This window comes from Pygoscelis adeliae, unplaced genomic scaffold (assembly GCF_000699105.1).
Source record: "Pygoscelis adeliae isolate BGI_AS28 unplaced genomic scaffold, ASM69910v1 Scaffold66, whole genome shotgun sequence".
In the NCBI taxonomy this organism is placed as follows: domain Eukaryota; kingdom Metazoa; phylum Chordata; class Aves; order Sphenisciformes; family Spheniscidae; genus Pygoscelis; species Pygoscelis adeliae.
Window position 1 is genome coordinate 11,833,473 of NW_008825167.1, and position 26,174 is coordinate 11,859,646.

At 38.6% G+C, this 26,174-nt stretch overlaps 1 protein-coding gene across 1 annotated transcript in view; it reads right to left on the minus strand.

Annotated features, from left to right (window-relative positions):
• SLC2A9 (solute carrier family 2 (facilitated glucose transporter), member 9) overlaps positions 1 to 26,174 on the minus strand; it is a 120,965-nt gene that overhangs the window by 3,147 nt on the left and 91,644 nt on the right. The window contains exon 11 of the mRNA XM_009328855.1: positions 17,509 to 17,636. Coding sequence (XP_009327130.1) covers positions 17,509 to 17,636 — 128 coding nt within the window. The remainder of the gene's footprint in view (positions 1 to 17,508; positions 17,637 to 26,174) is intronic.

Genomic DNA, 26,174 nt, shown 5'->3' on the forward strand with positions numbered 1-26,174 from the left:
GATCACAAAATGCCCTTTTCTCACCAGCTAGTCTTCAGTCACAATATTTCCTTAAAGCTGATTATTATTTTACACACACAGGAAAGACAAACACTCATATTCATAACTCATATCACCCAAACCTGCATTTGGCACAGAAGAACGTCACATGTGAATTAAATTACTTGTTATAAGCACGAAACCTTCTACCTACTCCGCACACTGATAAAGGATGTAGGACAGAAGCACAGGATAAAGCGGAAGGAAAATGTTAAATCCTGAATCCTAACTCAGTAGAAACACTTAGTGGGACATGGGTGGGATACAGCTCAGCCTAGATGTTTAATTCATTTTTATCCGTTTCTGATGTATTCTGAATTGCCTGGTGCTGGAGGGAAGATCTGATGGATGGAACAATTAATAGATTGGCCACAGCATATCTGCTGTGCCCATCAGGGGAGCCAAAAGGTAGGATAATGTGCTGGGAAAAGGGTAAATGCTGAGTTATTGAATGATGGCTACTACAGAAAAGGTACTGATAGACAGATCTGAAAGAAAAATGGATCTGTGTCTTTGTTCCATGAAATTACTGTACTTTCTCTTATTTATATTATGTATTATTTATATTACGCCCATGAAGCCTGTATCTCTCATTTACTCTTTGACATCTGTAATCTCCAAATCCATAGCCTCTCTTTGTTGTTTTACTCCTTCCAACTTGTCAGAGACAAGACATCTATAGAGACTGCAGCTGCCACTCTAGAACTAAAACCCCAGAGTTTTGCTTATCTTGGGCTGGGGTGGGAGTAAAACACTGAGGAAGAACTTCGGTTAAAGTGTTCGGTGGCAAAGCACAGATACTCTGCAACTCTGTGTATTTGGCCCAATGGACATGGTCTCAAGATCCTTTACTGACATGTGCATTCTCAATGATACGAGAATAATGACAACATATATGATAAAATTTGAAAAGGTAAATATATTTCTATACTTCGTGACATTATTTCACTAACTACAAGGGATACAAGTCTCAGTGTTCAAAAACTGAGTACTTTTACCTACCTGAAGAGTAGCTGACTCTTAATAAAAAATACCATATCCAAATAGCTGGAGTGGAGGGTTAAAAGAGGAAGGGAAGGGAGGGGGCAGAAGCAAAAGCAAGCCAATTCTGAATGGAAACGAAAAGGTTAGAAGGAAGACAGAACAAAGCACTACAATAGTCCGTGCTTTGTAGCTGTTTTCCCCTAACATTTCTTCAGTACGCCCTGAACATCCAAGGTTCAAAGTTGCCCAAAATTTCAGGTGGTTTCCTAAATAACAACGGCTCTATCTCTTTATAGGCTCATAGATATTCACTCAGAGTCACGATCAGATACACAGGTGAAGGTCCTTGAAAGGCCAGGCTTTCTGTGGGTTAGCGAAGGTCACCCGCCCTCCCAGGTGCACAGGGGAGGGCAAGAGAACCGCTAACACACTTACTGATGCAATTTCCCAAGGAAAGCACCTTGAATACCTACAAGTATTCAACTAAGTTCCTAGTTAGTCAGCAGGCTAATAAAACCTCTCCAAAGCAGGATTTACATTGGATTTTTCAAGGCTGGTGAGGGCTATTGCTATACAGGATATTTAACAGTTAAGCATAAACTTTCAAACTCATCACCTTCTATTTTCATACCAGCTTTCTAAGGAGGCTATTTCAAACACAGCATTTCTGAAAATGTCCTGCCAGCTGAACCTCAAATTACTCATTTTTATCTTCTCTTTTCTGCAGCCGATCAAGGCTCTGTATTTGTCAAAAAAAGGAAAACCAGGAAATGATTCACTTAAGACACGCATGCAATTACCACAAAAAAGAATCAAAGTCGAAGGACTCGGGCAATTCCCCCAAATCAGATCCCAGGCATGGCAAGCAATCAAACCTGACTTTGAGGATGAGATGTAGCTGCATAAGCGAGGTGTATGAATAAGTAGGTGCAGCTCAGCCACATTTTCTTAAGCAAAGAGGTTAACAAACATATTCCCAGCTTGTGTAGGGCTGCTATACACATTAGGCAGAATGTACAGGCATTTCCTTCACCTCCCTTTAAATAAAATGGTAAAGAATACTTAATTTTTACCATTATGACCAGACTTAAAGTGCCCAGAATGAATGAGCAAGAGAGCTCATTTTTTCAAGCTAAAAAGTAAACTGAAACAAATAAAAAAACCTAGCATTGAAACGATCACATTTCTGGTTTTGATTAAAAAAAAATTAACAATTTGCCACTTCTAAAGTCTGTTAGCTGAGAACAGTCTTCCTGCTAATAGCTTTCATGCTGTGAACACCGTAGTCTGGAAATATATAAAAGTAGTTGAGTAGAACATCATCACATGCTGTTTAATGATGGCTGCTTACTGACTTAACTCATTCTGTAGCAAAGGTTAAATTCTAAGCGGGACTGTGATACTGAAAACAGGAAAGTAGATATTCTAGGGCAGAAACAGCAAAATAAATGAGCAAATGAACAAATTCTGAATCACATTTAGCAAGCTTAAATTAATATTTTTAAAACAGAACTTTTGGCTCTTCCCAGCAAATGCCAAAATGTGTTTCTAAATTCTCAGCTTGCAATGTCACAGCCCCTTGGCACTGGCAATGGATGCTTGTATTTGGAAGTTGCCATGAAGATTAGAGTCATGAGGTGGGGGTCAAACTGAATTTTGAAGTGATGAGGTCAAATGATAGTGGTTAGATGTCTTACTAAAATGATCAGCAGCAAAACAGTTATCCATGTAGACATTTGACTTTACTTACTTTGCTTCAAATTAATATAACCCACTGAAACAAATGGATGAGAGAGTTTGTGTCCTTTACCCGTTGTCCTTCTTCAGTTTCAGACATAATTTAAGGTTCTGCTGAAGGTGCAGGACAATGAAGAAGGACAGAGCACTAAAATATAATGCATGAAACAAATTTCCTAGGTAAAAAATAGAGACATTTTCAGACAGGAACTGCAATCTCAACTCCAACCCTCACACACTCACTACCTCCTCACAAAAACGTTAACAGATCCTTGTATTTTATACTTGAAGTGCGTTGCTTCTAGTTAAGAGCATTTTTTCTCATATCTAACCTTCTGATAGCCTACATTTCGTTTTCACATCTTTGAGGGGAACTTTAGCCATTTCCCTTAACACAGGTGCACTGTGTTTACTTTAAACATCAGATGTATTTGCAAAAGCTCAAAATAGCTTGGCTGAGGGAATTTATGTCTAGGCTTCTGTGCACACCTTTGTTATTGAAATTCTTGTACCACATAATAGAAAAAGCCAAGGCGTATTATTACACAGTAAGGAAATAATAAGGAAAACCAAAAGACAATCTTGCTGGGTAAATGAATCTTGATGCACAAGAAGGAAAATCTCAAATGTAAAAATAAGGAAGAAACAGAGCACAAGTGCAGGAGAGCCTGCAGTAACAAGTATAATGACTCAGAAGTATTCACAGGCAGAAATAAATTAGTTTCTGAAAGGGGGAAAATAAACACACATATAGATCTTTGCATTGTGCTAGTAAGCAATCTGAAGTAAGGCTACAAGCCTTGTAGCACCTGTATCCCATGTGATACTGAGCTCCACCTGGATCACAGATCCAAGCAGGTTATTTTTCAAGACACCTTAACTAGTCTAAAAAGAAAAGAAAACAAAAGTTTACCCAATTTCTAGCTAGTGACAATTTATACTTTACTTCTTTCAGATGTCTTCTACCCTCATGTAAGTAAAAAGCTTATATGAAGAAGACACATGAAAATTCAAAGAGTACTGTCTCTGAGTTCCTCACTTAAAAACCCAGCTAGTAAAAGCACTCACTATTTGGGGGACATGATGTCCACCCAGCTGTTTGTTCTTTCCTGTCATCTCAGCATCTGCCTCTGCCTCTCAGCATCAGCCAACCAAAGTGCCATCCCTGACTTCCTACGCCAGGGCACAAGAATTAGACCTCCACCCACCGGCTCAGAAACAGCACGATCTGACTACGACGGGCTGCAATGAGCTGCACATCGACAGCTATGTCCTCATTTTATTGCCCTGATCCAGAAAGGTTAGGCAAACATCAGCACTCAACGCCAAGGATTTCTTCATTGAAAAGGTGTTTCCCAGCCACAACTACAGAGGATATAGGCAGCTCTTCACAAGAAATATTTAAAACTGATCTTTTGTCACACACTCTCTATTTACTATATAATCTCCTTCATATCCTTCTTTGCTCATGCTCTTACACTGTTCATTGTTTTAATTTTCTGAGAACAAAGATATTAACAGGATTTTTTAGTTATTTTAAAAGTTTTCCTAATGTTTGCTATGGCTCAGAATAAGCTATCACCTTGTTGGCTGAACCTTCCTGTGAAAACACACACCATTATGGGAGGGACATTGATGGGGTGCGACAGGACAGCCCCAAAACTTTCCATTGATTTCTCAGATATTATTGAAGCCTGCCCCAAATCTAGTGACTTGTTTGTCCATCATAAAAAGCACATAATTTTCCGTTGCCAGTGAATTGGACAGGAATTATAGAGGTCATTTCTGTCAGTTGCTTGGTTCCCCAGCCTGACGAGCCAGGCACCTACCTGTAACTCAAGCTTTTTATGCAAGTCTTCGCTAAGGTCTGAATGTTCATCTCTGAAACCTACAGCACAATATATATCTGCTTTATCAACATGCCCCAATTTCAAATTACAGGGAAACAATGCAAAAAAATAGATGATGGAGGATAGATATAACTATTACGACCTTGTAAAATCAAGCTGTTTTTCTGTAACTGGACAAAACATTCAAACTGCACAGTGACATTTATTAGTCCCAGCAAAAATGAGATATTCTGTGCTATTGCTCTGCCAGAGAGCTGCAAAACATCTTGCAGTTTATTACTATTATTGCCTCAGTCTTGCTGCAAAAATGCTGCAAGAGAATGATGCCTTTGTATCCCATTTTGTGATAACACAAGTTTCTCCTGTGGCAGAAGTAAAAGAGGGGAAAAATCGCTGCAGTCCTCAGGGACTGTACGTAGGCCTGGCAAGATGAAAAAGAGGTTCCTCCCATTTCTGAATGAACTTCATTTAAGTCCTTTCTTTTTCTTAGGAAACCATATCAGCAATTCAGTTCTTTGTCATTTCAATAGGAAGCTACATCATTGTCTGATGACCTCCATCAATCACTTCCCCAACACTTCTAATGATTTCAAAACTCTCTCCTTCCTTGCTGTAGATGTGTAGCCCCGCGGTGCCAAAGGTAAAAGTCAAACCCCAGCCGGGAGTAAAATCAGCTTTCCACTTAGTGGTCCTGTAATCATAACTGGGTATTCCTCTGCGATCCCTGGTTATTGGAAACATTTGTATTAGGAGGGAAGCCCGAAGATGAGTTGTTCTGGAAAATTACTGATGGGATAGAGGGGGAACCAGAGGAGCAGTAAAGATGCAGCTGGTCTCTGCAGGGCAGAGAGGTGGAAAAGGAGGGCTCTGAGTGGTCAGTTTTGGTTGCTGAGATGGAGCAGCCAGGCAGAGGTATCTCCCTGCTAAAGCACACTCATCAGACTGAAGGCCAGTTGAATGAGGACGGCACAGGGGCTAGCAAAGAAGGGTACAAAACAGAGGCAAACATAAGCTCAGCCAGCTGCCATCACCATAACCTGGGGCAGGGGGGGATGTGCGTGGCGCAACACGTGAGCAGCAGGCACAGGTAATACAAGAGATGTTTACAGAACCAAGTACGAAACCCCAAGAATATTTACAGTGGATAAAAATGACTAATTTCCTTATTTCCTCTCTGGCTTATGTCTGCTTCCAGTATGTTACTGGTAAAGGAAAGCATGTTATTCTACAATATAGTTTAGTATATCCATGCTAAGATTCCAATTTCAATAAAATACATAGCAATTTAAGTATTTCTTGAATATGCACTGAATATACACTGTGACTTTGACACCAAAAAATGACTCTGAACAGTCTTCTAGAAAGAGAAATTATTATGACAGAAAACTTCTGGAGAAATCTGCTATGTTGTCCTGCAGTATAATACTAATTTATCATGTAGTCTTTAAGTGCCTCATAACAATCTAATGGAACAAACTGAAATATGAAATAAGAATGCATCAGGATGTAATGAAAATAACATGTCATGAAATTAATTGCTAATTATTAATGCTTAGTTGTATTTACACAATGCATTACAAAAACTAAACAGCACCTTTTTCTAGATAACACATAATTTAAGGTCCTGCTACGCCATTGGATTACAGAAGTCTGTCCCTGCAAAGTTACTGTTACTGAAGAGTAACAGCTTAACACATACCTATTCTATTGCAACAGAGGTTTTCAAGCCTTTTAGATTGTGCTTTCTGCTGCTGTAAGTTTGTTGTCCCCTCTGCCTGCTTCAGCTCATTGCACCTATTTCCACATATACATACATTCTAATTTCTGGTTTACCAAGCGTCCCTGTTCTCCACACTCCAGCACCTCCTCAGCATACCAATTTCTACCAGCTATCACTCACTCTTTAAAATAGATTTTTGAACCGCAAGCTCCAGCAAAGTCAGGCAAGGCCTCAGATTTTGTTTCCAGCAACATAAAATAAAACAGAAAGTCTAGGGAAGTGATGCCAAGCAATATCCATGAGTGACAATTTTAAGTCTGGCTAAATTAATAAGGGTGTGCCTGTATCCATTTGTGCATGTGCACATTTACAAGATCGGGGTTTTGTTCATCTGAGTGCTTTGGAAATAGTTTCTGTTTATACATGTGCCTGTGAGAAAGACAAAGCAGGAGGCTTATGGAGAAGCAAGCATATTTGTTTTATATGTTATTTAGCCATTCATTATTCTTCTGTTTAAGAAATTCTTCATTAAATCAAGGACTGGAATAAATATCCTGTGAGATGATGAACTCATGGTTTCCAAGTGACTTACAGAAACTCCACTGCTTGAAATACATTCACATGAACTCTTCAGCCAACAATTAAAAATATATCAAAACCCCCAGTCTGTTCTGTTCAACAGAAGATTAAATAAACAAAAATTTGCAAGAAATAAAGTATCTGATGGCTGAAGGGTAAAGTCAGTTAAATTTAAAACAGAAATAGATGCGATTTAGAATTCATCACTGAATTCCCTATTGAGAAGTATGAAATCTACTAGAAACCTTCAGTGGTAACTGAGTACTGTACATGTGAGACACACTCTAGTGCAATTAGAACATACTAATGCAGAAGTAGGTGAGTGATATATGACGGCTTGTACCTTAAACCAGACAAGAATATATAGGTTCCTCTGGTCATATTTTTTTCTTTTTTTTAATGAGTCACTACTGCCAAAGGGAAAATTATCTGTTTCCTCTCATTATCCATAAAAGAAGGAATATATGAAATAGTAATAAGCTTCCAGAAGGATGACTAATATAACCTTGAAGGCCTCCAGGTTAGAGATTCCTCAAATTTCCGTGGATGCTTGATTCTTGCCCAAATTCTTCTGAAATCACAAGGTCTTCTCTGATGTTAGGACATTAGGGACATGGTTTTGGGTTGACGGTTGGACTCGATGACCTTAGAGGTCTTTTCCAACCTTAATGATTCTATGATTCTATGTGTCAGAGAAGATTAACACTTTCTGATCTTTTTGAACTGAAGAAAATAAGTGATCTCTTCTACCTCCTCAGTTGTTCAGTTAGCCTTTCCTTTCTCAAATCTTTTCTCCAGATGGAATATTTTTAGGTTTGCTTTCTCTCACTCCAAGTTCATTGCAATTTTTGCCATTTATTCCTCTTAATTTTTCTGCATTTTTCAAGTTAATTTAGCCCAAAGCATCATAACAGTATTCCTACTATGCCACCACCATTTCCAAGGAGAAGAGTAATTACAGTTGTCTTCTACTTTTTTTGGAGTTTGGTTTCTCCTGCTACCACAACCTGCAGCAGTCCTTCTTGCAGTGACATGTGATGTATCACAGAAACAAAAAAAAAGCTTAAAAGGAGCCTTAAAGGAGCCACATGCTGTGTGTACACTTAATGAGAGACAATTCCTGCTCTGAAGCCTTCAAAATGTCAATAAACTCATAGAAAACCAGGAACACAGATGCCAGCCAGTCCATTCCCATTACTAAGGCAGCCTCAGTTCTTGGCAAACATCTGTCTGCCTGTCTTTTATAGATCTCCAGTAATGGACAAGCTACAATTTCTCCACACATCATTACACAGTTACACTATTCTCATGATTAAAAGGTTTCCTAATATCCTTCTTGATGTAGTTATCTGAAAATATAGAATCATAGAATCATAGAATCATTAAGGTTGGAAGAGACCTCCAAGATCATCGAGGCCAACCGTCAACCCAACAACACCATGCCCACTAAACCATGTCCCTAAGCGCCTCATCTACACGTCTTTTAAATACTTCCAGGGAAGGTGACTCAACCACTTCCCTGGGCAGCCTGTTCCAATGTTTAACCACTCTTTCAGTAAAGAAATTTTTCCTCACATCCAATATAAACCTCCCCTGGCGCAACTTGAGGCCATTTCCTCTCGTCCTTTCGCCAGGTACTTGGGAGAAGAGACCAACACCCACCTCGCTACAACCTCCTTTCAGGTAGTTGTAGAGAGCAATGAGGTCTCCCCTCAGCCTCCTTTTCTCCAGGCTAAACAACCCCAGCTCCCTCAGCCGCTCCTCATAAGACTTGTTCTCCAAAATATAACGTGCATTCTCTCTGCTTCATCACCTTTCTTGCTGGTGAAATCACTGAACAGAACAGGCCTGGACCCAAGATAAACAGAGAATGGGGAAGCAACTGCAAGTGGGTCTGGCATGCCTGGAAACTTTCTAAACTAAGTTGGGTATCAAAGCACCTCCCTGCTAAAGCTGTTAGCTGAACTAACTCCTTTGCAATGCTCAGTTACTGCAGAGGACCTTGTGCTGGACCTCATTAAATGAGAACTTCACATTCACTGTACCAATCAATAAAAGAATCAATTCATTCTAATGGAATTTGATAAAAAGGTTTTATTATGCTTCATAAGGGTTGCAGAAGCCTGAAAAGCAAGGCTCGTCTGCTTATATCTGACAGGCAGAAAAAGCCACCTGGGACAGGGACACGCGCAGCTGAGGAGCTGGAGCCTCTGATTGCTATCACTATTCAGCTCTGACCAAACGGGCAGGCTGCTGGACACAGTGTAGACAGCAATAAAATAGCATCCCATTTTTAAAAATACATACTACGGTCTCTTAAGTGCTTTATTCTTTCTGTATAACCACAACCAAAAGGAGTATCCCACCACCACTGCTATCACCTGACTTTTTGAACATGCGGTCTCATCTACCATTAAGGACTTTGTGCTCCGTCTTGCAGATTAAGGCACACATGGTATCAGCATCTGGCAGATCTGCTCTTGATTACATTAATAAGATTCCTAAGGACATAGTACTGGACCAGTAAACACTACTACCTGTGAAGCTGGGTCCAAGTGCCCTGTTGAAAGTGAAACACACTGTGTCCAGATGAGCAGGGATGCAAATCTAAGTTCCTCACATTTCAAGACCCTCTTCTGAGAAAAGGTTTAGGTGCAAATGCAACCCCAGTCTGGTTTGGGGTGTGGATAAGTAGGGAGAGATAAAACATTGTTGCTGGAGACTGTACAGTGCTAATATAAAAAGAGAACTACAGGCACTAATATTGTTCCTAATGTATCCATATTTAGTAATCAAGCAGCTCTGTGCAGGAAAATAGCTTTGCATATTTTCCAGACTAACACCCTTCCCACTGGCAGTGATGAAGATGCTCTTAACTGACTTTGACCTTAAAGAATACTTTTCTCATGTCTGCTATACAAACACTCACGCTTTCATAGTGTGGAGTCACTTTCCAGGAAAGAAAGTTAAGATTTGATATCTGACAGGCTCTACATGTTGGAACAACAGCCAGCAAACTTAAACCACATAATCTATTATCTTGGGAAAAACAGAAGCCACATAACCACTGCTGTAATTAGTCTAATTTTAAAAGGTCTGCAAGTGCAAGTCTAGATAAAAATTGCTAGGAAGAAAGCAAACAGAACACAAAGAAGAGACCTTCAAAATCCTTCTTTATGCTGCCTACAAACAGGTACGCTTTTGCCTCCTGCATAAAAAGCTCGCTTCTTTTTTTAAATCTCTTTGTGAATTCTAGTCAAAGACTAATTGATGTCATGTATTAAGCTTCTTAGCAACCTGGAAGATTTATAAAATACCTACAGTGCAATTATTGAAAAGAATGCTTCAGTCTAACCATGCAGATGAATGTTACACCTATTAAAATACCTGGAATTACTCGCTAAAACTTACACTCTTACCACAACAACAACAAAAATTTAAGAATATGTACGTTCTTCCCCCTAGAAGTTCCATTGGCTAAAATAAATTATGGAACTAAGTACTAATTTTTCTGCCAGTGCTATCCATTCTAGTCAGTAGATTTAACCTGAAAATCTGACATATTCACGTTTGTTATCCTGAGCTGTGATTTAGTAACATATCACCGTTAATGACATTAGAACAAAGACAGAACAGAGGCATTTAAAGAGGAAACCCCCAGTGATGAGGAAGATCTCCATGTAAAGCACGTCTTGGTGAAAGTGGGCTTCCTGCTCCCTTAGTTGGGGACAGTGCTAGTTTTACCCCCAGCATGAGAAGATCTTCACAATCGCTTACTCCTACAGGAAATAACAGTAGCATCATGGACACTCGTGTTCTCATCAAAACGGCATTAGTATTTTTCTCAAGGAGAAACTAAAGATACTGGTTGCCTCACATTGATTTCTGCAGACCACTAATATGACTGATCTGTAAAGCGTAAGGTGAGAAACGTCCCACATGCACCTGCAGATCTGTGTATCAGAAAGAACCATCTGGCTGCTGCTTGGTTATACTGAAACATGGGAGAGCTTGAAGGCAAACTTCTCTACTTCACTATTACAAATATTTTGCACTCTATCTCACATGTGCACAAAGTTCACAAAATTCATATGATACAGGAACTTAAAATGATCCTATTTTGATTTTGTCTGTCTTCTAAAAATGAAATCTGTATCTAACTATACAATCTCCCTTTTCTCTCAAGATGAACAGATACCCTCTGTCCCATAGACTCTTCCTGATTTTCTAAATAGAGTTTCACAGAGGGAGAGTAGAACAGATGCACCTGTTAACATCCAGAAAGCATCCATTTATTAAGCCAGGATGAAACATTTGCCATAATTTACCCTATAAAATACATTGATGAGCAGCAGGAAGCCTCAATGTCTTTTCCAGAATTTTTAGTGAGTTTTATTTCAACTCAGGATTGACAGTGAATAATATTCAATTTTTAAAACTGAGATTAAAACTATTCTTAGAAATGGCCAAACTCTGGCTGCATTTTAGCTACCGTCAGTTTTGATTCCAGAGTCCTCTGAATTTAAAAGCTAACTAACATAGGAGTACCAGATCTTGGTGGTTTTTAAGACACAACTGGACAAGGTCCTAAGAAACTTGGTCTGATCTCACAGCTGACCCTCTCTGACGAAGAGGCTGGACCAGAGACCCCCCTGGAGCCCCTTCCAGCTGGAATGATTCTATAATTACATCCACAATTGCCCAACACTTTCACTCCAAAAACTTTGTTGGTTTGTTATGTCTGCTCATTTGAGACATAAAATATTATCCCCATTCCCAAGGGTTGATATGAATAAATGATGGAATGATTTGTTGTGGATGACTACAGAAGCTCATTCTCAATACGCTTTCTGCACACAAAAAGAATGAAGTTAAGTACTCACAGGTTTGCATACTGAGCATAAACTCTTCAGGTACGAGCAAATACTTGGAGTCTGTTTTACGACACTCAATTTGCTCCAGGTGTTGCAGCTAGCTTAGAATTTACTCAGAAAGAAACCACGAAGAGAATCTGTGTCTTATATTCCCAGAAGCTAAACCATTAGGAAACAGAAGTTACACTAGCAACACATGGAGAAGATGACTAATCCTCTGAACTTGGCATGCCACATTCATATGTTGAGATACTCTGTTGATATCATAAAGCACCCAGAAGCCCATTTCCATCAACTCATACTATTTTAATATGAGTAAGTGAATTTTACCAGTAGGGACAACACCTAGCACTTTTTCTCAAGAAGAAAGACGACAAATTGTCTATGAGGGAATTTCAAACCACATTCATGCCCCCACTGCAAGCTCCGCTGTGACACAACTTACATGCCACATGAGGATTATGTGCTTGGGTGATCTGTACACAAGATGTCCGTGATGGAAATGCTTATTTTAGAGCTCAAGAAACTGCATTATTTGGAGGTCTCAGGAGAACAGCTAGCCTTTGGAAGGCTTGGTTTCATCACCTTTTCATTTTCTAAAATAATTTCATATATTAAAGAGTCATATTTTCAAAGACTGATTTGTTATGAACACATCAAAAAGAACAGTTGCGCTTTTATATGCCTTCTGAGCAAGACAGTGCTTTAAAACATTTTTCAGAGGATATTAGTCACAAAAGGAATAATGGATGATTTGTAACACTGTGCATCAAAACTGTAATATAGGGCAGAAGCTAGAATCAGTATTATTTATCATGATTGTGAGACAAGCGCTGCTGCTGCCCTGAATTATCTATAGCAACTGAATCATCACAAAGAGCAAGCAAGGGAGAAAGATTTGGTGTTTGAGGGAGTTTAGCTGAGTTGGGTCTTCACCCAGCCTGCTATTAAATGCTTTCTGTGAGATGCTGACCCTGGAGCATTTCTGCTGAAATTTCAGCAACACAGCTGAAAATCAGATAAATTTTGTAATTTAGTTTAGGAACTTACAGGAATCTAGCTTTAAAAATTTTGACCAGATAATGTGGTGTCTAGTGTAGCAATTTCATTTATGTGGAAGAACACACTGCACAACTTTTTTTCTTTTTTTTTTTTTTAAATTTGAGTCATTTATGTGAACTTTTTTATAAAAAAAGGTTTCTATTTATAAATATTTTAGAAAAGTGAAAAAATTAAACACGCACAAGGAAAAACTATTATTTTCACCTCTACATATTGAAACAATGAAAAATGTAACAAACAACAGAAAACAGACATGAATTGAACAACCAATACTGGATCTTTTAGGTTCGGATCTTTCAAAGGCCTATGAACACACATCAATAGCTTTATGAATGCAAGCCGCCTTTAAATCAAATGTTGGAATTAAGTGTTTGCATAAGTATCTAAGAACAAAGCCACAACACACCTATTTAGATATGACAATATATTCAATAAGCTTTTCATCAGCTCACACAAATTTTGAACCTTTCTAAATAGCTATTTTGGTTAGCTCACAAAAATTCGAAATTCAAATCTAATTGCAATGCATTAAAAGTATAAAGTATAGTATATAATGTAAAGGCAAAATCAAAAGTGTTGAAGTTGTAGTTATTTCAGATAAAGCATTTTAATTCCTTCAGGCTTACACAAGCATTATTATAACCTCCAGCATTCTTCTCCAAGTGGCCAAATTACTTTTTTACTATGATGTGGTTGATTCAATGAACGTTGTCACATCCTGTGGTTCCATTCTGAGGAGAAGCTCCCTACGCCACCGCTCACATGGTGTGAAGCAGGAGGTTGTTTATGGACTGCTATGATCGCCTGACATGCAAGTGCCATGCAAAAACATGAGATACGCAAGTCAGAGGAGAGGGCAGAGGGCTGAAGTGCTTTCTTACTTACTCCAAATACTCACTGATGGATATTTTGCAGGAATGAAGATTTGGAGATTTGGCATCCAAATAACAGAGCATTATGACCCAGTTCTAGCACCTGTAGGAGCACTGAAATGCTTTGAAGGGAAGGGGTCACCATGTCTTTATGAACTGTTTCAGGCATAAAGCTGGTCTACGGGCTTATCAAAGCTGTCTTTGTCTCTTCACAGCTCATTGTTCAGAAAAGCCTCACGCCTTCATTCTCAAGTGACGGCAATGGCAAAGAGATACTGTTGGGTGTCACTCAAGGTGACATGTTTGACATTTCACAAGGTAAAGCTCTATGTTAAACACAAGTCTGAAATGCCTTCAGACCTAAAACCAGATCTTTTGTAATTCCTCTCTATGTTCTAAGATCCCATGCAATAAGGTTTCTGCAATTACTGTATTTTGCACTAAAAAGAGATTTTTAAAAAGGCACATTTTTGACACCTACTATCAGACACCTCCTAGTTATCACATAGTATCAAATGTACTTGTGAATTCAATATAGTACTGGTTATCATTTTAACCTCAGTTCTGATTCTTTGCACCAACAAATTTCTCAAATAGGCAGTGATGAAGGCTGGAACAGTAGCCACATTTTATATTTTTTGTAATTTGTCAAAAATTGATTTGTATACTAGCTTTTCAATCTCATCCATACATTTTAACGTATGACTCAAGCCAGTGTTTTATTCTATTACATGTATCTACAGATGGTTGAGGGGAGAGAAAATCTAGGCATTCAAACTAGTTAATTGGTGACATTTGGAGAACTACTGGTTGATTTTTTGAATAACTCTAAAGTTAACACATTTGTTTCCCAAACGTTTTTTTGTTTCCCAAATTATCCCAATTTTGTAGAAGCACACCAATGATCAAAAAAGTGTCTGTTGTCTCTCAAGCAATCAGATTAGTATTTAAATACACAGAAGGTATTATGCATTCATTCTGTGAAGTAAGTTTAAAGATTTTTTTTTTCTGTTTTAGAATTACAAAAATGAACTAAGGAGGGGCTATTGCCTTTCTGTAAAGAAACAGGTGACTCAAGCTGAATTTTGAGAATAAGGTTGATGGAAATAGGAAAACAGTGAAAGTTTGGGAGTGAGGAGACGTCATAGCTTGATCTTGTGGAAAAGCTTTAAAAATCAAAGTCTGAGTAACTCTGCTTTCATCTTTAGGTGCAAACTCTAAGCTCTTTCTCTTTATTACTTTTTAAAGAAGAGAAAACCAAAAACCCTGCAAGGTGGAAATATAATTTACCTTCATTAAAACTAAACTGGTGATTTCGTAATCACACAACGGCAAATTTTTATGACACAAAATGATAAATTCCCCAAGGCTACAGCAAACTTCATATGGATGCATACTAAATCACTCAAAAAGATTTAATATGCATATGGGAAGTTAGAGAAAGTAGATTGCCTTTTTTATTTGAATTTACTGAAGGCCTTTTTAAACAGTTCCCACCAGGTGATCTGTCAGGTGGGATTAGCAGGACAAGAAGGGAGAGCCCTGAGTTGCATGAATTCAGATCCAACTGACAGCCAGAGCTCAGGTAACTCCTCAGTTTTGTGCAGGAGGCAAAACCCACAGTTTTGGAGAAATGTGATTATTCCTTAAATGTCTCTGGATAATTTAAAAACATAACAAATAAAAGTATTCTGATTATACACCCCTAGATTTGAGACCTCGTTCCCTGCCACCTGCCCGGCCACCACAGAGGCAGGCGGTGGGACCACTAGTGCCTGGCCAGCCAGAGTGGAAGGCAGTCCCCAACACTGCTTAAATAGTCAGTCTCCATCTTCTTGGAGAAACAGGTATTTACCCACACAGAAGCATCCACTTGCTGGATGAGCTCATGGCTGCCTCCTGGACCATACCGATGCTGATGACTAAGGATAGGTTTTCAAAAACACAAGGGAATTGTCTAATTCTTTCTCCGCTGCACATGGTAGATGTTCTAACGACCTCAGTGTGAAAAGAATGATGTCTCTACCTGCTTTTGAAAATCTCACCTTAAATGTCTAAGCTGGCAAGTCCTTACTCTATGCCATGAAACTGGTGAAAAACACTCACTGATTTCGGTAAGCATTAAAACAAGCTCTTAAGACTTACAGCTCTGAGCAGTCTAATTGAAGTTAATGTTAGTAGGAGTGCAGAGTTTGGAAGGATGACAGCCTTTATACTCATGCTGACTTTTGAAGGTGATCCAAGTAATCAAAATGACTGGAGACTTTTTCCTTTTACAAGAAATTTTAAATTAAGTGTGAAACTTAGATCAAGGGTCAGACTTTGTAAGACTTTCAAGTTCTCCCATAAAATATCTCATACAGATAATTTTAAACAGTACTACTTAGTAAAAGCAGTTTTACTTGTCAAATGAAAATTAATATATAGTCTTACAGTATAATTTTACAGTATCTGCAAATACTGTCATACAGTATTGCATATGATAAAGTATCAGATAATTTTCAGTTGTAAGAAGGCACAAACAGCATTAACACCTCCTTGCCTGTTATTCAATCTCTTACTCAGAGATGATTTGAAGGGTAATCCAAAATCTCACTCCTGGTTGTGAGGACCTGCAAGTAGCCTGGAGGGCTTGCTCCCCTCTGTGCCCTTCCCCTGCTCCTAGTATTTTCCTCTGCGCATTTAAAAAAAAAACCAATTAGGACTTATTTATTTTGTGCTGTAGTTGTGAGCTTCACTCTTAAACTGTTATCAGTGGAGCAGGATGTCTCTTTAAAGAGTTTGGACATGGTTGGTCAGGGGACTGATCAGCCGTCCTTCAGCTTCTGAGACAGAGAATCAGCTCCTGTGTGAGCTCCAGAGGCTGCGGACAGTGCCTGGGAGAGGTTCATGGTCAGGAAAAGGAACTCAGCGTGGTTTTGAATGAGAAGCTGCTTGAAGCCTCCTTTGCCAGACAACGACACATGAACAACGATGAAGTGTTCTTAGGAATCAGAGGGGTAGATTGCTGCTCTATGTTGAACTTTGAATTTTATTTTTTCATTTTTAAAAAAAAATTAAGTTTTATTTTTTTAGAAAATAAACTTATCCTGTTAGAATACAAACATCAGTTGTCAGACAGCTCTTGATGAAACTGGCCTCTGTCCTCCATGCGAGGAGGACTAGTTTAGCCATGGAAATAAAGCAATCCACTAAAAGCAAAGCTTATGGGAGCCTGGGGAAGCTGGGACAGGAACAACTTAATCCATTCAGCAACTAGGCTGCAGCAAGAAGGAACCAGCTAATGAAAATAAAAGCCTGACAGAAGAGATTGAAAAAAAGAGAGCCATGAAGCCAAGCTTAGATGCAGGAAGGAGAGGAGGGGAGGGGAGAGGAGGTGAGGTGAGGGGACGGGGGAGAGGATCTATTCCCCAATGAGACTAATAAGGATTCTCAAAGCCTAGGGTAAACCAGAAGATGGGTGGCCTAAAGAAGAAAAAGGCAGTGACAATCATCATCAGTGACCATGAACTCTTGACACAACCATCAGACTACATTGCTAAAGCACTCCTGTGGGGAATTTGCCATATTCCACGGTTACAATAATTTTTCTTTTGCAAAACAATTTTCTCCAGGACATTCAAACAAGGAGATATGTGCGTAGCACAATTGAACTGTATCAAAAACATGGTGGGAATTTCATCCACTTCAATAAAGACATTTACTATTACCTGAAAATTACTATTCAAACATCATATGCTACACTATACCAGCTATATCACAGTATATCAGACATCAAGGCTGCTGAGTACCTGAATGAAAGGGAAGAGCAGTCCGACTGCGAAGTTGGAGAGCCAGTTGACTGTCCCAGCTATCATGAATGCGGCCGGCCTCTGCGACTGCTGGAAAAACTCTCCGGTGAGGACAAACGGAATCCCACCTGAAACAGGGTCCAACAAGTCAGTGGATTTAGTAAACTTCCTCTGCCAACAGCTGTTTCACATACAGAGATGAACATGCTCTGTGCTGCACACTTCAGTGACTAGCTCTACAGCTCTCTGCTCAGGTGTACACAGGGGCTTCTGAGCCAGTAAAATGTGATTTGTCAAAATCATCCTTTAGAGAAGTGACACTCTCCTCTTTCACGCCACCGCATCTCCTGTTTTACATCCTTTCAGTGTTGGCAAGCAGGTAACAGAGCAGTGAATCCACACAACAGCTTCTGGAGTACCATGTGATGTGCCATTTATTAGAAATAAGAATGACTGTTTCTACTAAAATGCTTGAAATTCTGAAAATTCAGAAATACTCCAAAATACTTTTAGACCTTAAGAGTTGGAAAAATGGCTCCATGGAGATTAAACAGTATTTTTTAATAATTATTACTCACTTTATTTCAGCAATAAAAAAGGCAAAACATTTGCTTCTCTATGAGCATACTTTTCATTGATGCTTATTTAATACATTCCCTTACTAGCTATACTGCTGGCACTTCTGGCAAGGTCTATTTCTCCCATCAGCCAAGGACTCTGACCTCCATAATAACAAGCTCAGCTGAATACCAGATTTGTCACTCGTGTTTCCTTCCACTTAGGCAGTGGACTATTTTGTACAGCACTGGCATATTGCTGGCCTGACAATAATCCCTAGGGAATAGCCGTCTAGTAGCTGAAAGTCTCAATTTATGATCTTTGGCTTCCTTCATTCCAATAGGATATTTCAACAGAAATATTTCAATTTTTATAGAATAAAACATGGATTACATTTGCTGATTGGCTACATACATCAGTTAATGTTGCACATTAGACACGCATCTACTTGCAGAATTATTTTACCACAGTTTGGAGAACTGTAAACCTAGTAACATCAGTCAGGTCTTCAGTATTCTTGTGCTACCAATTTCCACCTCTAGGTCCTCATATCTGTCAGTATCATCTGCCTCACCACTTAGCTTTGTAGGTGAGATCCATGTACACATGTACTATGTAAGTCCTTTCTCTGTTTTAAGCATTTTAAGAAGTTAGTGTGAACAATCAAAAACATATTAATGGACACACTTCCTCTCAAAAACCTCTGTAACAATCCTGACTTCCAAAATATATATAAATTAAGATAAATACACCACTAAAGACTTATCTATCCACTGGATCATATTGCATGTTTTTGCTTGATCTGCGTGTTTATCTTTTGCACTGCCCTTACTCTTGGACAGTTGTGAAGACATCTGTAAGTGCCTTATGGTGACGCATTGTCATGTAGCCCCTTGTGCCCAATGGCACTACACGTAAACACATGCACCAGAAGCTGTCCTATGAGTAGTATGAGACAGAAACTTGTCAACACGTAACAGGACGTGCAGATGACACATGGTATCAGGCACTCCTCCATTCCAGATCTTTCAGATGCAGAGACCATGAATACATGCATAAAAGAAAGGCAACATGATGCACCAAACGGCTGTATATGTTAGTAGGCATCACTCTCCATCATGAGCTAATGTGACTTTTCGTGAGAACATATCTACAACAGTAGCAAAGGCTTCAACTGAACTTTCTGTCCCAAAGACTGCCAGTATAAATTACACCAAAAAAGTACAGAGCAAATAAATTTATTTACTTCTACTTATACATAGGAAACTGAGATATGGAGAGTTTAGGCCATCCAAGCCCTAGTTTAGTGTCCTTCTACAGGCCATATGTAGTATCTGAATTCTCTGACTAAAAAAAGTGACCTCTCCGAATAGCACTTTGAACACGTACAATAAGCAGCTGAACAGGCATAACATTGAAATTCAAGCAACACGTGGTCTATCAATCCTTGGTGGCTTCCACTGCCTATTTTGTCATACACTTGGGATTTGGGTTCAAATCCTAAGATATGGCAGGCAAAACAACAATCACATCTGTTCTGTCAGCATCTGTTTTAGGTCTCAAATGCCATGCAAGCCAGTGGTTTGCCAGGGCACTTGCCCCTTGGAGAAAGGAAATGAAAGACTGGAAACCATGTAAAATGATTTATTTATGATTATTTATTCTGTCATGCCTTTGCTGTAGGACAATCTACAGAGGTGTTGCTGTTCTTGTCAGTGTAATAAAAAATGCTCTTTGAGACCCATTTGGGAAAATACACATTGTACAAGACAGGAAAAAAGCCAGAGGCAAAAAAAAGACGAAAAAAAGTACAAAAGGACAGAAACATACCAGAAAACATAAATGTTATGGAAATAAAAATGCATGGGCACTATCTTGGAAAAAGGTTCCTTGAAATTCAAATGTAATTTCTAGATACATGTTAATAATCACTAAAACTTATTATTAGTCACACTTGCCACAAAAGCTCTTCAATCTAATTTGAAAAAAAATCAATTAAACTAGTGATGGTAAAAATAGGATTTTGCAAAGTCTGAAAAAAAAAAGAAATTAGAAGCTGCTCTGAGTTCTTTCAAATGTTCTGTAGAGGAATAGGAAAGGTGGCACAGACAGACCTCCAGACTTTTTCGTGGCATAGACAAGCATCTCCATAGCATCACAAAACAGAGAAAGTCAGTTTCTGTAGAGGGATGACTTAAGACAAATTATATTGAAGAACCAAGGAGCCTGAAAAGAGAAACCAAATGAAGCCAGGTCATTGCTGTATATTGCTATATGCCTGGAAGAGCAGAGACTTGATCTTACTAGCATGCAGAGCAGGGATTCGAATGCCTGCCAAGAGCCACACCACTGTGAAGAACACACTCCACAACTGAGTGAAGTGAAAAAGAAATTAGGGCAACCTGAAGGAAAAATGTAAAGCTTTAAGACACAAACAGTGAAGACACCTGAGATCAGCTGAACTGATAGCTCCAGGAGTCCATCCCCAGCCATTTCATGGTGTCAGAGGTGTGTTCAAGGACCCCTTTTCTCCTGGAACCTCGTTTATTTGAGAAAGAAATCTGGGTGCATGGGATTGAAGGAAGCTGTAGTATGCTTTGACTAGGTCCGTTTGGATCTGGGCTGCAGTGTGCCACTACTCAGTCTGCGGATGCAGGCTTGGTCCTCCCTCACTCTCTCTTTACAAAGTCCCAGGATTTTCCGTCTTACTTTTTGAGTAGTTGAGTCATGACCACAATATGGCATGACAACAACCATTCCTTATAGAGTCAGTCTCATTGCAGGGTTCTCTACATAATCACTAGGCTAGATGGGTCCATACTGGCCTGTGTTCAAATATAGATACTTGGAAACCACAGCCAGAAGCAAACCAATCAAACCACTGTATTTTTTGAAACAGTCTTTTTGTCATGGGTTTTGCAACTTTAATATGTGCTTGAACGTGGGTGAAATCGCTTCACAAAAAAGCTAACTGATGTTCTTTCTCATGGGGGATGAACCTGGCATCAGCATTTCCCCTGGAAGGCTTTCCACACAATTTTCAGTGAAACAGCTTTATTTTAGCTCTGATCATAAAAACAAAAATGTATATTAGGATTTCCTGTAGGAGTTTTTCAGCAAGTTGGCTTCTGAACATGAATTTAAAGAGGTAATGCTTTGACCACAATAATTATAGTGATTCATTTCTAATACGTCTGAATTCTAATATGTTTTCTGAATACAGAAAACATGAAAAAGGAAAGAAAATACTGAGATCCTCATTCTGTTTTTATCCAGTACCTAACTGGGAGTTGAAGTCATGGCTATACATATGATTTATGAAATGAAACTGTTAAAAGAATAAATGCCTAATGCAAATCAGGGAGATTTATTACATTGGTAAATCACCTCTAAAGGCAATGGAAACTTTGTGCCCTAAGAACCAGTGAAGAGAAAGGAACTCACTCCCTGAGCCAGCAGCTCATCTTTCAATACACACTCAAGACAAAACTCTGTGTGTTCAGGCAGTGGCCAGGGCCAGCCGTGGGGTTTCCAGCCCCAGCAGGAGGACCACCCATGGCCACACAGCCTAGTGGCTTCCTGCACGACTCAGCACTCCACATTCTGCCTGTATAGGGGGGAGTCTAGAAATCCTAAGAGCCGTGATTAGGGCAAGAGCTCCCAGACTTTCCAACTCCATGCTTTGAGAGAAGGAGTCTTCAAAGTAAGATGTTTTGAGAAAATAGGAAAGTACTTTGCAACAATGTTCTGTTTTAGAAAAAAAATGCCTGTGCAGCTCTAGACAAGATCAAGCAAAACAGCTTTTGACTGCATGGCAAAGCTTGTAGAGAAGACTGATCTATCCTAATAGTGATGGGAGATAAAGTACTATCTCAATGAAAGGCTTGAGTATTTGCAATTCAAGGGCCAAAAGACAACTCCAGAGGGCAGCTGTGGGAGAGAAGCAATGGAAGCGAGACAAAGATCCTGGAAGAAAACTGCTGGAAAAACAACCCAATATTCTTCAGTGAGAGAGCAAAAGGCTGTTAGTTTCTACCCAGACTTTAGCTATTAAAAAAAAAAATCCAAGAAACCCACACAAAAACCCGCAACCAACCAACCAACCCCCCAAAAAATCCCCACCAAACCCCATGGGAAAATACACTGCAGGAGTACTGCCAGTGAGGGATGCAATGCAACTACTGAGTTTCTTCCATCTCTAAGTGTCTACAAATAGAATAAGAATTTTGCAAAATACATATCTCAATCTTTAAAGAGGTGTTGTGTAACTTGTCAGATTATTTTAACTTGTACATCGTAATTGATAGAATAATACCCCACCAAATAACAACATTACATAGTCAGATATGACAGCTGTATTGCCCAGCTAATCCTGTTGAGAGAATTGGGAGCAGAACATGTGATAGCGGTGTACTGAGTCAGAGCTTCATGCTACAGAGTCTAATATCTGTCTCCAGCTCTTCTCCATGGGGGAACTGTTGATCTCATCTACCGCAGAATTAAGCAAAACAGGCACTTGTTTTGTATACTTCCTTGTATAAAACAGTATAGTTTATTAACCACATTAATTTGTACCATTTGAAGAGCATGGTCTTTTCTGCCTTAGATTAAAGGCCATGTGAATAAAGAACATTTAGAGCTAAGTCAGTCTATGGCAAACCAAAAGTGCAAACCGTAACACCAGATTAGAAAACATAAATAATACAAACCCTGGCAAATAACAATAACATAATAATTAGTACCTATAGTTATTAACAGTCTAGTTTTTAATACAATATTTTGTGGAAAGCGTTTTTGCATCGATTAACTGGCTCTTGGTTTAGCATCTATAAAACCTGTTACTCTAACAGCATATAGAAAGCCAGTTCTGGAGGTATTCTGAACTTTGTCGGTGCAAGGTAACCCACATCATTCAGGGTAAAGAAATAAACTAAGCAATGGTGCAGAACAAAAATATTGATATACTCTGTTGTAACATCATCAGTTAAAATGTTGATTCTTGGTTCTCAGGTAATTTACACTAAAATGGTTGACATACAACAACAAGGCTATTATTATAATAATTCCTTTTAAATACAGCTGTTTCCTGGAAGCCTGAGTAATATCTTCAATTTTTAATAGCTTTTCCTTTTCTGCTTTTTTTATTGCAATAGAGACCAGCAGTACAGACATAGGCCATTCTGCCAACTGTTGTACAAATCCAATACATCTTTTTTTGGTGTTTTGGTAACACTTTCAATCTGGTGGGGTATTTTGTGATTTTTTTTTTTGTTATTGTTGTTGTTTGATTTTTTTTTTGTGTTGGCTTTTTTTTTTTTGTAAAAACTGAACATCAACATTAAATTTCTACTGTAGTACTTAGCAATATTTTTTTTTTGGTTCACCATTATAATTCTGCATAACTACTGAAGAATAAAATACAATTGAAAAATACACTCAACTTTTAACTACATGTAAATAGTATTTTAAACATTTCTGCTATATTTTCAGACTCATTTTATCAAATCAGAACACTAATTACAGCCTGACTTTCTGTTCTTCTATTTGAACATGAAGAAAAAATTTCTTTACTGAGCTATGATTGAGAGTCTTTATGATATAATTAATTTTATAATTATTCTCAGTAACAATGATGATCAGACACTGATTAACATCACTTCTGTTAATATTACATTATTAAAAACAATGATCTCAATGACAAGATCAATGACAAGAGAGTTTTCACTTTAATAAAAGCACCAAAGTGTCCCTTACATTTTCATCCACTATACTGATGGCAGTATCGTGGAAATACGTGAATTAAAGACTCACAAGTGTGATCAGTCCTAGGTAAGTGAAATATTCATACAGTCACATCTCTATGACAGGACGGAAAACAGAAAAAAACCCAACCCCTATCTAGTCTAGGGCTTATTACTTCTACAATAATCTACTGGAAAAAATATAAAGTCATCAGACATGATTTGCCTGTCAGGAATTCAGGTTGACAGCCCATTAGCACAAAATGCTGCTGGTTGTGAACCTATGCAAGCTAAAACAGTCTTGAAAACTCGGTGTGGCATGTCAGGCTTTCCTCATGAAATATTTTAACAAATTAATCACAGTAGCAGTGCACAGTTATGTCATTGTATAGCTGCATTCATCCTGAAGGACCCCAAGAGTAAAAAATGGTGGACCAAATTTTCAGAGAAGCTGGGACAGAAGAGTCTCTCTCTGTCCTCCTTCTGTTTAAGATGGGTAACAGACCATGTCTTCACTGTTTATCATTTCTGGAAACTGTTGAAGTCTTTAGGACATGGGGCCTCAAATGCCAGTGACTAAAGAATTTGGCTGCTGCTCCAGGATGGTAGACAGGATATGGAGAGCAGTAGATGTAGAACTAATGAATGTAGGACAATAAAAATATTTCATTTTCCTTACTGTGGCCGATAACCAAAATAGATATAGCAAATAGCAAGATCTGTTTGCTATCAAACAGAAAGGAAAATGAAGAGAGAGCCAGAAGGCGCCCTTTGACTAGAAGTACCAGCTTGAAGAAAGACAGTAACAGTCTTGCTGCGATGAAAGATACAAACCTTCTTTCTGATGAAATTCAGAAAGAAGTCGCCAAAGCCATAACTGAGTGTTCCCCAAAAAGTGAAGTTTCTGGAGTAGGACAGATAACATCTGGAGATTCAAAGGAAACAACTGCTTACTCAGTCAAACTGACACCATCAGGCTACCCTTGTTCATGCAATGGTCCTTCTGACCTATTTTTCCCCCCTGAGAGTCTCTTACTGCTGTTTATTTAGCTTTCTATGTAGTAGGCTGGCTATCAAGAAACACTGTCTAGTCCCTAGAGCAACTTTCATTGAAACATAAAACTAGTAAACATTTGCATTTAAATGCTAGCCAAGGAGCTTAGCCAAAAATAGATGAGATGAACTTAGAACTTCTCTGTGCTGTGCACTGTGCCTGGGCACAAGGAAAATAAAATATTTTTATTGTCTTACATTCATTAGTTCTATATCTACTGTTATATATATTTATTAGTTTGCACTTTTATAAGTATAAATATTTTATACTAATTCACAGGAGAAACAGTACATTTTTTTCCTAGGCTTTCTATATCCAGTCCCCATTAATCTGAATAATGTACCTAAGTCACTTACACAGCTTTTGAATAAATCAATTTTTCATGCTTACATGAAGCTCTAAAACACATGGGTGCATTCTTCCAGCAGTAAATTTCTTAAGTGTTGGAGTTGTGCGCCATCAGCAAGTAATTAACAATCATTCAGGAAAACATGCTAGTTCAGGTAAGAGGAGTGCTCTCAAGTGTCAAAGCATTCACATTTTGAAAGCTTCAATTAAGATAATTTGTAAATCTATTGTTAAAGGGATAAAGTTCCTAAGTTTTCCTGCTGCTAAGAACTCCATGTGTCATCTCCAGCAATTCCTTTATCCAACAGATATGGTCACCTTTAAAATACTAGGGGTTCATTTTCTTTAGAACTTCCACTAATTATAAAGAACTGAAATCACTTCTGTAACAGAACTGTTAAAAGCTACACATTTACTCTATGCTGCTCCTTAAAGAGAGAAGTATTAAAACAAAATATAAAACAGGTGTTAATCCTAAAATATATGCTGAATGACACTGTATTCAATATATTCAAGGGGTATGTTATCTTCCCCCCAAAAAATTCAAAGAAGATGCAGCCAGATTGACAGCAATTCTAGTTTTATTTCTTAACAGCCCCAAAACTCAGTTTATTCACTGAAAGGCAACCAAAAGATAAATTCTCATGTGAAACCCTTAAACTTCCCATCCTTTCATCTCCTTGACTTAGTAGAAGCAGTTGAAAATACTCCTGCGCCCAAGTGTAGGCAGGAGCTTTTTCCATTGCTAGAGAAAAAACAAAGAAGGAAAGGTAAATCAGATCTCCTGTTGCTGTGCTTCACAGCCCACGTAAATTAATGCAATGGCATAAATTTAATGCCAAAATCACCAACCTGATCTCCTTCTATGACCAGGTGACCCGCCCAGTGGATGAGGGAAAGGCTGTGGATGTGGTCTACCTGGACTTCAGTAAAGCCTTTGACACTGTCTCCCACAGCATTCTCCT